This window comes from Carassius carassius, chromosome 10, assembly GCF_963082965.1.
Source record: "Carassius carassius chromosome 10, fCarCar2.1, whole genome shotgun sequence".
Taxonomy (NCBI): domain Eukaryota; kingdom Metazoa; phylum Chordata; class Actinopteri; order Cypriniformes; family Cyprinidae; genus Carassius; species Carassius carassius.
Genome location: NC_081764.1, coordinates 12,864,689 through 12,877,392, shown reverse-complemented (window position 1 = coordinate 12,877,392; position 12,704 = coordinate 12,864,689). Strand labels below are relative to the sequence as shown.

At 35.9% G+C, this 12,704-nt stretch overlaps 1 protein-coding gene across 1 annotated transcript; it reads right to left on the bottom strand.

Annotated features, from left to right (window-relative positions):
• Window positions 1-4,128: 4,128 nt before the first annotated feature.
• LOC132151812 (UDP-N-acetylglucosamine/UDP-glucose/GDP-mannose transporter-like) lies at window positions 4,129-11,437 on the bottom strand. Its single transcript, XM_059560193.1, has 12 exons — window positions 11,292-11,437; window positions 10,575-10,608; window positions 10,378-10,464; window positions 10,109-10,176; window positions 9,941-10,012; window positions 9,763-9,831; window positions 9,454-9,556; window positions 8,661-8,753; window positions 7,604-7,671; window positions 4,577-4,655; window positions 4,407-4,489; window positions 4,129-4,313 (listed from the first exon to the last, which is right to left on the bottom strand). Exons 1-12 carry the CDS (start codon window positions 11,435-11,437, stop codon window positions 4,205-4,207), a joined length of 1,011 nt encoding a protein of 336 aa, XP_059416176.1. The 3' UTR covers window positions 4,129-4,204.
• Window positions 11,438-12,704: the final 1,267 nt, after the last annotated feature.

The window sequence follows — 12,704 nt, the reverse complement described above, 5'->3', positions numbered from 1 at the left end:
GGTGTAGAAATTCTGAACTTCTAGTGTAAGGGTTTAGTTTTTATCATAACAGGTTTCACAGACAAGACATTATAAAATGCACAGCCTCAGACTAAAATGCATGTTTGAGCTGTTTTAACTGAAAGCATATCTTAAAATAGGCCAGTATCATTGTTTTGTCTCATCATGCGCACCAGTTTTTCTTTCTAAGGCATATTTATTAAAGAAGAAAAGCTACTTAAACGTTCTAATTGAACTAAAGCCTAATCCTGGCTAAACACTGTCTGTGAAACCAAGCCTTCATTTCTTATCAAACCTGCAGAGAATGTGGCTCCTCACGCTTCCTCATCGACCTATAACACCTACACCTCACGATAATCTCCCTGTTTCTCACACTCGACACTGAATATTGCATGACAAAAAATGAACAATCACATTAAATGTTATTAAGACACATTTTCTGACTATTTTTTATCTGTTTAAAAATTGGCTTTATATCAGTTCTTGAATAAAGTTATTTTCCAGCTTAATTTGTAGTAGCCTAAAGTAGGCTACTACAAATTAAGCTGGAAAATAACTTTATTCAAGAACTGCTATAAAGCCAAAACAATCTGTTATTTTAAACTATCCTTGTATCTCTGTAAAGCCGCTTTGAAACAATCTGCATTGTTAAAAGCGCTAACGTTATATAAATATAGATGACCTGACAATGGTATAAAGGTAAGTTATGTGTAGAAATATCACGTTAGCAAAAGCATGCTAATGTATGTTTCGTTCCTTACCTTCGTAATTGAAGATGTAGTTTTCGTGGAAGAACTTGTACCCTTTGTTGAGTTTTGAGTGCGGAACGATTGAATTAAGTTCGACTAGCCGAAAAACATCCGCGGATGTCATTGACGGAATATTCTTCAGGGAAGTTGTGAAGAGCGCGCCTGTCTCCATTTCGACCGGAAGTCACTTAACACAACAAACGCTGAACCGGATGTGCGTTCTAACTTCCGTGAAAAAGGCCTTAAAAGTCCTGTCATAACCATAGACCCAACACTGCGCAAAAGTGACAAGCACAGCTGGCCAGTTACTGTCCGTATATTTGGAAAACTGTTAAAAATTATTTCAAAATTCACCTTCCCTCTCATTACAATATACAACGCATTTTATGATTGTTATTGATTGTTATTCAAACATATTAGCAAAATGTAGTAATTGTAAATTTTATAGCTTTTTTTAGACATAGGTTTTTTTGCTCTTGAGAATCTACCCATTGCATTAGAGCTTAAGACTCACTAAGCCATCAGTCATGTTCCATCATTAATAAGGTTTTACCCATAAAGAGATGAATAGTATGCTAGAAAAAAATGGTTTAGAATCATGTACACTCACATTAGAAACACATAGAGCAGTCACATCATGTGTGCTTGAAAGTACACAATTTATTGCCACAGAAGCAATAGACGACATGAAAAAGGAAAAAGGATTGTACTTTGGTTAACAACAGAAAATAACACATATATTCTTTGAGCTGAGGTATTTTAAATGTTGTACACATCCCATTTCTCACTGATAAGATCACAGAGAATTTGCAGATATGAAATTGATAAAGCTATGTTTCTTCAGCTAAAGTGAATAAAAACATGAAAAAATAAAATAAAAATTACAAGTTGAACACAAAATACTTCTGCAGAAACAATATCAATCGGTGCTAAAAATAAAATAAAAAATAAAGCACAAAAATGCACATCATCCATAAAATTAAAATCTCTAAGCAATGGAAACACAAAGTGTTTCAAAAAGCAGTACACATGACTGAAAACAGACATTCATTCAGTAACCGCAGAATGCATCAGCTTTTCCAGATGTACAAGTATAGCACAATAAATAACTGAAAATTGTGATATTTTCAGACTAGCATACATCAAACATAAATGTAGTCATGGCCAAAAGTTTTGTCAGTGACATACATTTTGTGTTTTTCAAAGTTTGCTGCTTAAGCTGGTGTTGTGTTCATTCACATTGTTTCTAGATTGTCTATTATAGAGTAATCAGATGCCTTTTAAATAATTTCTAAAAGCTTCATTGGCCAAAAAATTTACTTTTCAGAAAAACAAAACATATTTAACTGTTGTTTTTTTATCCTGACACAAAAAGACCAGCTAACATTAATTGACTAATAATTTCAGCAGCACATGTGAAAGTGTGGATGAGTAAAATCACTATCAGACTAATTAGACTGTAAGAGCAGACTGATAGAGGGAAGAAGCGCTTCCAATCATTGTGTTCTTGTTAGCAAAGGTTACCTCCAAAAAACACGTGCAGCCATCGTCGCTTTGCATCAAAATGCCCTCACAAGCAAGGAAATTGCAACAAAGAATATTGCATCTGAAATAACCATTCACTGAATCATCAAGAACTTCAAGGAGAGAGGTTTGACTGCAGTGAAGGAGTCTTCAGTGAGGAGTCAGCTAAGGAATTGTGTCTCCAGCAGTGCAGAGCTTGCTCAGGAATGGCAGCAGGTTGGTGTGGGAGCACAGTGATGCCAAGACTTTTGGACAACGGCCTGGTGTCAAGAAGGACATCAAAGAAGCCACTTCTTTCCAAGAAAAACATCAAGGACAGACTGAAACTCTACTTGAAGTACAAGGAATGAACAGCAGAAGATTGGTACAAAGTTATTTCCTTTGATGAAGCTCCCTTCCAAATGTTTGGGAAATCTTGAAAATTGATGAAGCATCCTGAGACCATCAATGTGTGGGGTTGCTTTTCAACCAAGGGATTGGGCTCTATCATAATTCTGCCCAAAAATAATTCCATGAATAAAGAATGGTATCAGAACATCCTGCAAGAGCGACTTCTTCCAACGATCCATTAGTAATTATGATGGAGCACTACGTCACAAAGTAAGAGTGATAAAGAAGTGGCTTGAAGAACATTACATTGACATTTGGGATCTGTGGCCCGGCAACTCCCTGGATCTCAATCCCATAGAGAACCTGTGGTCATTCCACAAGTGGACAAGCAGAAGCCCACAAATTGAGCAAAACTCCGAGAACTAATATGGCAAGAATGGATTGCTATCAGTCAGGATTTGGCCCAGTAGCTAATATCCAACTGTAGAGGTTATGAAGAACAAGGGTCAAACATTGTAAATACTGACTCATATTATTTTCCCAATAAAAACCTTTAAAACTTATATGTTTATCATTGTATTTTAGTATACCACAGAACCATGTGGGGAAATAATCTACAAACACTGAAGCAGCAAACTTTTCAAAAAACTAAATTTATGTCACTGCCAAAACTTCTGGCCATGACTTTAGGAGACATCCTCATTTTCTTATTTGCCCAAATATAGCAACGTTAGACAAGACAGACCAACATACTGAAATGTTTTTGCATATTGTATTACAATTTTCATGCAAAAACTAATATCCATTTTAAATCACTGACAAATGAGAAAACCTGTAAACTGTTTAAGTGCAATTACTAGAGCATTTGCATTTCTAATAATGATTTCATTAGTACAAAACAGTTACTGCATCCCATTCCCCAATACTAAAAAATACAAAAGCCGTTATAAGAATTTGTCCAGTTGAACACCGTGTAATACTGAGAACACTTAACACAAAATACTGTTATTTAAAGCTTGTTATCAAAAGACTCAAATCAAACACCTACTCAAGTTTCACACATGTACCTTGTTTTACACATTCAAACACTCACTTTCCATTTATCATTCAGGTTTTGAAGGAACATTCCTGTAAAACTCAAGTGGTGTAACAGGTTATGAGAACCGTCACAAGATTATTTAATCAAATGTATGTAAACTCCCTTTTTATAGCTAAAATAAACCCTTTACCAACAATAAAATCCAATTCACAATCCTAGCAATAAAAAAAAAACACTCATGAAAATATACAGCCTCACTAAAACCCATCTTTAAAAGAACTCTTCAATAGACAATACAACAGGCGTTTCAACACTTATGACAGTCCTCATTCCCAATTTGTGGCAAGCGTCCAACATTGCAGGACACAAACCATCAGTATAACACAGACACCACTGATTAAACAGAAGTGAAAATTAACAGGCAAATATTTACTCTGGAATAACACATTCTGGTATATTTTAAACTTGACCGAATCTTTCATTTGATATGATGTCTCAAGAGTGACTTCTTACAAAAACTCATATATACAGCGTTGTGCATTATATACGTCAAACAAACTGGTCATACAGACACTTTCCCTTTGACCTCGAGTTTGTTGGTATTCTCACTCTGTTTGGTGGTCTGCTCCTCTGTGAAGGTAATGTAGGAATACACCAGACTGCCAGCAATACTGAGAAGACAAGTACAAGCAATCAGATCATCAGCGTCACACTAAATCCATGCATCCCATCTGTACCTTTCTGGGAGAAGCTCACTTCTTTACCTGATGTTCAGACCAATGAAGTTAGTCCATGAGAAAATGTAATCTCCTCCAAACACCATTCCAATATACGTCACTAATATATTCTGTAGGGACACAAAGCTTGTTAATATAATAAAAAGCAGGACAAACTGAATCTTGGCATGTTTAAAAAAAAAAAAAAGAACACGTACTTTTAGACAGCCAACAATGGTAGTAGTTAGCGCAGAGTTGTACTGAGTGCAAAGTACGGTGGAGTACATTAAAATGAACCTGCAAATGTACCAACAGAAGATGTGTTGTTTAGGAAATATCTAATGCTTGAAATCATAAATCTACACTTTATCTTAATAAAAGAAAATCAGAAAAAGTAAGAATGTTTTGTAAAAAAAAAAAAATGTAATGAAATCAAGAATCTGTGATGTTAATTCTCTTAATCTTTTATTTTACTGACAGAGGTAGAAAGAAAAGATTCCCAATATTTTCACTGACCAACTTAAATCCATTTTGATGGCTGCAACACTCCAGAAAAGTTGGGACAGAGGCAAAATAAAAGTGAAAAGGTTATAGAATGTCCAAATTAGACCTTTTTGAAACAGTTCACTGTAAGCAGGTGAATTGGTAATAGATGAGAGTATCAAGTTTGGGTATAAAAGCCTAAGAGCATTACAAAGCTGCAAAGCTGGATCATGGCTCATTACTTTGACAAATTTCATGAGAGAAGTGTCAAAAAAAAAAAAAAAAATAATAATAATAATAATAAATATATATATATATATATATCAATGCAAGATCACAAAGAATATAGGTCTGCTTGCAGTCCAGATCTGTCTCATATCAAAAATGTCTGACCAGTCATGAAAAGACCAGACAACAATGACCACAGACTGTTGAGCAGCTGAAGTCTTGTATCAATCAAGAAATGTTTTTTTTCAAAAAAAAAATTAGTATCCTCAATTCCCAAACGATTAAACATTGTAATTAAAAGGAAAGTAGATGAGACACAGTGTTAAACAAACCTTTGTCCCAACTTTTTTGGAGTGTGTTGCAGCCATCAAAATTTAAATTTGTTTATATTTACAAAATACTTTTCTTTGCACTTATATTCCATTAAATAAAGGTTAAAGAAAATTAACTAAACACAGATTCTTGATTTTATTGCATTTTACAAAACGTTCCAACTTTTTCTGATTTGGGGTTGTAATATTCCAATCTACTGAAGTATTAAAATGTATTTTGCATTTTCGTTAAAATCCAGTGACAACCACCAAAAACACAAGTGGCATTAAGAAAGCCATATGTAAAACTACAGTTAGTCACACACAGTTTTCCCCTTCCAAGCAGAGGTAAATACTATTATATAGAAGGTGTGTGGTGTCATACAGCATCATGGTAACACACAACACTAAAACAATGCAATAAATAATTTAACAACATAATTTTTTCCCATGTACAAGTGTATCTTAATAAATTAGAATGTTGTGGAAAGAATATGGTGACATATCAATCAGCATATTAACTCAAAACACCTGCAAAAGTTTCCTGAGCCTTTTTTTCATGGGGAAGACTGCTGATCTGACAGTTGTCCAGAAGACAATCATTGACAACCTTCACAAGGAGGGTAAGCCAAAGAAGCTGGCTGTTCACAGAGTGCTGTATCCAAGCATGTTAACAGAAAGTTGAGTGGAAGGAAATGGTGTGGAAGAAAAAGATGCACAACTAACCGAGAGAACCGCAGCCTTATGAGGATTGTCAGGCAAAATCGATTCAAGAATTTGAGTGAACTTCACAAGGAATAGACTGAGGCTGGGGTAAAGGCATCAAGAGCCAGCACACACAAACGTGTAAAGGAATTTGGATACAGCTGTCATATTCCTCTTGTTAAGCCACTCCTGAACCGTCTTACCTGGGCTAAGGAGAAGAAGAACTGGACGGTTGCCCAGTGGTCCAAAGTCCTCTTTTCAGATGAGATCAAGTTTTGTATTTCATTTGGAAACCAAGGTCCTAGAGTCTGGAGGAAAGGTGGAGAAGCTCATAGCCCAAGTTTCTTGAAGTCCAAGTTTCCACAGTCTGTGATGATTTGGGGTGCAATGTCATCTGCTAGTGTTGGTCCATTGTGTTTTTTGAAAACCAAAGTCACTGCACCCATTTACCAAGAAATTCTGGAGCACTTCATGCTTCCTTCTGCTGACCAGCTTTCTGAAGATGCTCACCTGCCCACACTGCCAAAAGCACCAAAAGTTGGTTAAATGACCATGGTGTTGGTGTGCTTGACTGGCCAGCAAACTCACCAGACCTGATCCCCATGGAGAATCAAGGTAAGGCCGTAATTAAAGCAAAAGGAGCCCCTACCAAGTATTGAGTACATTTACAGTAGTAGTCTCATTTGTTGAGATTTGTGGGGATTTGAATTGGTGGGTCTTTGTTAAATGTGAGCCAAAATCATCACAGTTAAATGTACCAAAGTCTTATACTACTTCAGTGTGTGTGCACTGAATTCATTTAATACACAAGTTTCACAATTTGAGTTGAATTACTGAAATAAATTAACTTTTCCACGACATTCTAATTTATTGAAATGCACCTGTATAGTTAGGGAATTTACTATTAACCGGTTATCATGCTTTAACCATAGCATTTTTATAGTCTTTTACCATTAAAATTGTCTTTATTTATCTATTGACACTGGCAAAATTTCCAGCAAAATATGGCATTGTAATTGTCTTTCTGTTAGTCAGTGTGGTGTATTCACACAAACAGCTCAAAATCTGCATGGGAATCTTTTCTGGATTTTTTCAGTCAGTGGTAAATGTGACTAGCTTCTTTATTCTTCATATCATTATACAAGAGGAAACAATCCAAAAAAAAAAAACATTAATATTAGCTTGTTGTGCATTTACTAGGCCTGTTAGTCAATCTATTAAAATATCTCATCAGGAGCTCAAGGTACTTCTGCAATAAAATAATTTTCCTCGGCACTTAAATGTGATCTTACGTGTTTGCGTTTCTACAATTGATAGAGTTAAATGTTTTGGTGATATATCATTTGTTGAGCTTTTATGAATAATCAGTTACAAAAAGTAAAAATTACTTCTACTGACAAATTGTTTTAAATAATCACACTAACACAAACTAAATCACATGAGTGCCACTTAACATATCTAAATCACACAATTAACACATTAACATTTTCCAAATATAAAGTTCCTATGTTAACTTACCCCATTATACAAGAGATAATGAATTGACCTATAAAAAGCACATCTGACCAGCCTTCATAATCAAAAGCCTAGGGGGAAAAACAAGACATTTATTGATGCATGGAAAGACACACTAAAATGAAATAATTGCCTAGAGATCCTTCAATAACACAAACAGAGTTATAACATTAGTTAGCCATTAGTTTTAATGGTCTTGCATGGTAAAATGTCATAGCATAACGTTTTTTTGTTCATAGGCTATCATAGTTGAAACTGTAGAGAACGTATTCACGTGGGGAGTAAAAAAACAACAGATCCACTCAACCAGTCTAAAAAGAGGTGAAGAACTCACCTAAAAGGAATATACTTAACAAATAACTTCATAAACTACTACATTCACTATGCTAGTTACGCTGACTGGTATAATGGCAAAAAAAATTAAAAAATAAATACATTTAAAAAAAAAGAATGCCTCCTGCCCTCTCTCCTTCCCGAAGCAGCACCTGCCAAATAAACTGTTGCCTCCCTATAAACTCACTAAGCTAAATAAAATGAGGGATTCATGGAGCAGGGCCCTGTCATCCTAACCTCCCAAACAACTGAGCCTAGTGCTCACAATACTTGCTCAAAAAGACCAGGATGTAGCACGTTTACAGAAAATGCAGTTATTTGCATTCAGGCAGGAATAGATGTGCTGAAATTTATGTCTTTCAGCTTGCTATGATTTCAAGAGAATTTATGACAAACGTGCAATCGTTCCAATTGGCTAATTGTGTGTTCTCTGGCAATGTGAGCTCACTGCAGCTGAGCAGATGGTGTGTTTGTGGTTGCCAGATCATCTGTGGGTATGAAGTCTTGTTGAGAGATGGACTCTTAGAAATGACTAGAGTCCTGGGGGTTATTTAAGGTCTGGTATGTGAACACAATATGTTATATATAAGTGAGAATTACCCAACTATCTGCTGTATTTGTACTTCTATTTTTATTAATGAGCCAATATCCATTGCTAGAGAAAGATATACATAAAATTCAAAATGTGCAATAATACAATAAAATAATAATAAATAAATAAACTTACCTTATCCATATCCCCTGTGACATGTGCTAGTAGTAGTGTTGGAAGAATCATAAATAAAGAATTGTAATAGAGCAGGCCATACTTTCCCAGCTCCTACAGGACAAAAATAAAAAAATAAAAAAAGAGAGAGACAGACAAAATGAGGTACAGTAACGCCAAGTCATGATTTCCCTCTTCTCTCGCACCCTCTACACTAGCTGCTCTTTTCTCACAGAGAAACAGATGGTATCCAAAAATCTGAAATGAAGCAAAGGTCTTTCTTCAGCATGTCAGCGTAAGTTTTAACAGGTTGCAACATTTTGACTTCCGTATTCAAGTTGTCAGTGCTATGGATAAATCTGTATTTCCACATAATCCACATTGTTCAATGAAAGCTGTAACGGTTATAAAACTACTCTCTCTGGAGGCCTCAAATAGAACACACAGAACTTATTTTTTCAATCCTAGCCAGTAGGGTAATGCAGTAAACACTGCTCATCATGGTGCCAGCACTCTCCATAGGCATAGGCATATCTTCTAAATATATTGAAACTGAACCTGTGCTTAAAATGTTAGAACATGCATATGTGAACAAGTTTTTCTCAGACTGGGAACAGTAAAAATGAAAATGTGAAAGCCACAAAACCAAAGGTTTTCCGTTATGTTCTGATAGAACTGTGGATAGGATAGCAAGATGAACAGACTTATAACTCAGAAAAGTGCGGACAAAATGCTACCTAAATCCGTTGTCTAATTTAATAATGCACTTAAGGTATTTGAGTAATCTTGATCATGAATGTGTTGCTTTCCTTACCTTAGAGTCAAGTTTCTGTTTCACAAAAGCTCCATTGGCAGCAGTAAAGACATCGTTCATTAAAATGAACATGTACCCTTGCAGGTCAAAAGCCAAGTCAGCACTGCACAAGAAATATAAGGGCAATCATCAAACACTGTAAAAAACATATGCGATTAAATGCATGCAGATTTGGTTGGAATTCTTTCCTCATTCGCAGTAAGACAGTGATGTATAATTAACTTCTATGTAGCAACATAGTCTTATAAACAATAACTTGAATAATTGGCATGTTCTTCAAACAAAAAGCATGTCACTGGCAACTTTTACCTTGCAGCTACAAAGGCCCCTAGAATCATGGTAAATACTGTCAGCTGAACCGGCCAGGAGAATTTCTTCCTGTAATGAGGAAACATAATAAGTGATATTTTAATCATCATAATAGTAATTAATTTTCGATATAAGCTATCAGAAACATTGCCATAGTAACTGGAGAACTGTCACTTACTTTAACAAGAACCCCTCCGCCAGCATTGTAAAGAGAATAGAAAACCTCCTCAACACTGTAAACATTGGCAGGCTGAAGGAAGGAAAAACTAATTAATTAGATATCAATGAATAAAATACTAAACAATAAGACCGGACTGGTGTAAAGCTGTTATGTACAGTATCATACTTAAGTCTTTTTGTCCCAAAGAGTCCTGTTATTTGATTCCCAACATACAGAAAAGGTAGTGGAAATGTCTGCAATTATAAAATAGATAGATAAATATTGAGAAGGCATACAAGAAAGTTGTGAGCAACACTTACAAAGCAGCATTTTTCTTTTTTGCAGCCCCACAAGTGTATTTTTTCCCTGTCAACAAAATAAAAGACTTGCACCACTGTTCTAGAATAAACGTTTTCTGTGGGGAAAGCACACGTGACAACACCAGTATACCTCACCTTTCTAGGTATGCTCCCATCAAACTCAGGGAAGGTGATCACCCGGAGGGCCTTTCCCATCCGTAACACAACAACTGTTGCCAGCATCTGCAGAGGAAAGTCACATTATGTACATGACACTCTGCTCTGTAATGTAATGTGTAAAGCCCAAAATATGGAGAGTGAGAAAAACCTTTTTCTGAAGAATGAAAACCCACCTGACCAATGCCAACACATATCGAAGAGGGGAACCTGTTCGGAAAAGATTGCTTTTTAGCAAAGACTAAAAAGACAAAGTTTTGTTTAAATGTTTCTTTTCATTATCATTACTGTTGTGCTATTATAGAATTAACCATCATATGCAATGTAGAGTTTATTGTGATTTTTTTTATATACATTATTATTATACTACATCCCTCACTCACTTTAGTCCATACAAAACACAATTATTTTATTTTACAGTTACACTATTTATTTACACAGTTTCAGGATTCTTGCATTTAAAAAAGAAAAAGGCAAAATCTAGATAATTATCATTTTAATTACTTAGAACCAGGTAGTAGCTCACTATGCGTACAAAAATGGGACGTGGTGGTTCAAAAGTAAAGAGATCGTGCAAGACGGTAATAGCACAAAGTTAACTTGATATAAACCGTTACTGAATGAGTACCATTTCCATGCACCATTGTATTAACACTGTACTCTAAAGTACTTAAAAAAATATTACAGTATCACAATGGTACATGTGCACTTTTCTGTTTAAAAAAACAGAATCAGTCTCAATCAACCCACTGAGAACAACGGCCTTCCGTAGCACTTTGATACTGCGGAAATAATTAAGTGTCCAACTATCCCAAGTATTCAGCATCTAGAGACAGTCAAGCACTCACAAAATACAGAGTATGTACTGTAACTCCAGTAAAAAGTCTTCTTACCTGTAATTTGTCAAGATGCTCTTGTTCACTATAACTATCAGGAAAGAGCTGATTCCATAAAATCCCGCAGCTAAGAGTTTGAAAAGTACCGTCAACGTTTGGTCCGCCATCCCAGCCGCGTCATGCCTTGGCTCACATTGCTTCATTCTGTATCAGCGCCTCTCTTACTCCCCACGTTGACGCTTCTGAACTTCCGCCATGTTTACAGAGCTACGTATACTGTGACGACAACATTTCTAATTTACATACGTAAGCTCGGCACTCTGTCGCCGCCCTGCGGCAGCAGACTGTAAGAGATTTACCCACAGAGCAATGCAACTTTCATAGTGGATATTATCTTAGACTTTTTTTTTTATTCAACAGTTTAACATTGTCCATTAGCATACGAACACAGATTTTAATTTAGCATAAAATAGCACAATGTTTTTTCAGATAAATGTAATATATAGGCTATTCAACTAAAATCAAACTAATATCATGAACTTTTAGGTAGACATTGTATTTTAAATAGCATATCAAACCCAGTGAAACATTTATTAATTTATTTATTTTCTGTTTTGAAGAACATGCAGTGCTCCCTTTGTTTGGTGTCCCAGAATGCATAGATGATTTTTTTCGGGTTCTTGGAGGGCAAGGGTGCTCTCTGGATGGAAGAGATGCACGGGCGCATGTCTCAGTAAACTCGAGAATTTTAATTGTGCGTGAGCGGCGCACGTTCACCAGCGCGCTCGACAAGTGTGGTGAGATTTGAGCGAGGCGAGCTATTCCTATCGCGAGGCTGATGGTAAAATGTGCGATCTATTTGAATTCTGTTGAGAAACTGCCACTTTAAAATGCTATTGAAAAGTCGAACATTGTCTATAAAAAGGCACATAAACTAAAAAACTAAAAGGCTTCAAGAAAACAATATTGCGCTATAGCACTAACATATATTAAAATCTTTTTGATCATGGCCACCTTTAATAGAATTCTAGTCTATAATAGTCTATTTATTGTGGTAGAATTTCTAATAGATAAGGGAATATATTTTTTCCCTATAGATTTGGGCTATATTAGAACTGTGGCATGTTGTTTCTAAATGTGCAGGACACAGGTTGTTGTTTTTCATAACAAATAATTTTTACATAGATTTATAGAAAAAAGGTCATTATTGGCCTGGTAATAAATAGCCTCATTATAACAAATACAGTTAAGAAGAGTTGAACTTGTAACCCAAAGGTTGTGAGTTTGAGGCTCATACTGGCAGGGATTGTTGGTGGGGGAATGAATGTACAGCACTCTCCCCCACCTTCAACACCACGACTGAGGTGCCCTTGAGCAAGCCACCGAACCCCCAACTGCTTCACCGGGCGCAGCAGCAAAAATGGCTGCCCACTGCTTTGTGTGTGTGTGTGTGTGTTCACTTCTGTGTGT

Coding starts and splice junctions, on each gene's coding strand:
- LOC132151812 (XM_059560193.1), bottom strand. CDS start 11,437: ATGAAGCAATGTGAGCCAAGGCATGACGCGGCTGGGATGGCGGACCAA. Junction 9,557..9,762: donor GGGGCCTTTGTAGCTGCAAG/GTAAAAGTTGCC, acceptor TTTCTTGTGCAG/TGCTGACTTGGCTTTTGACC. Junction 4,490..4,576: donor CCATTGTTGGCTGTCTAAAA/GTACGTGTTCTT, acceptor GTGTCCCTACAG/AATATATTAGTGACGTATAT.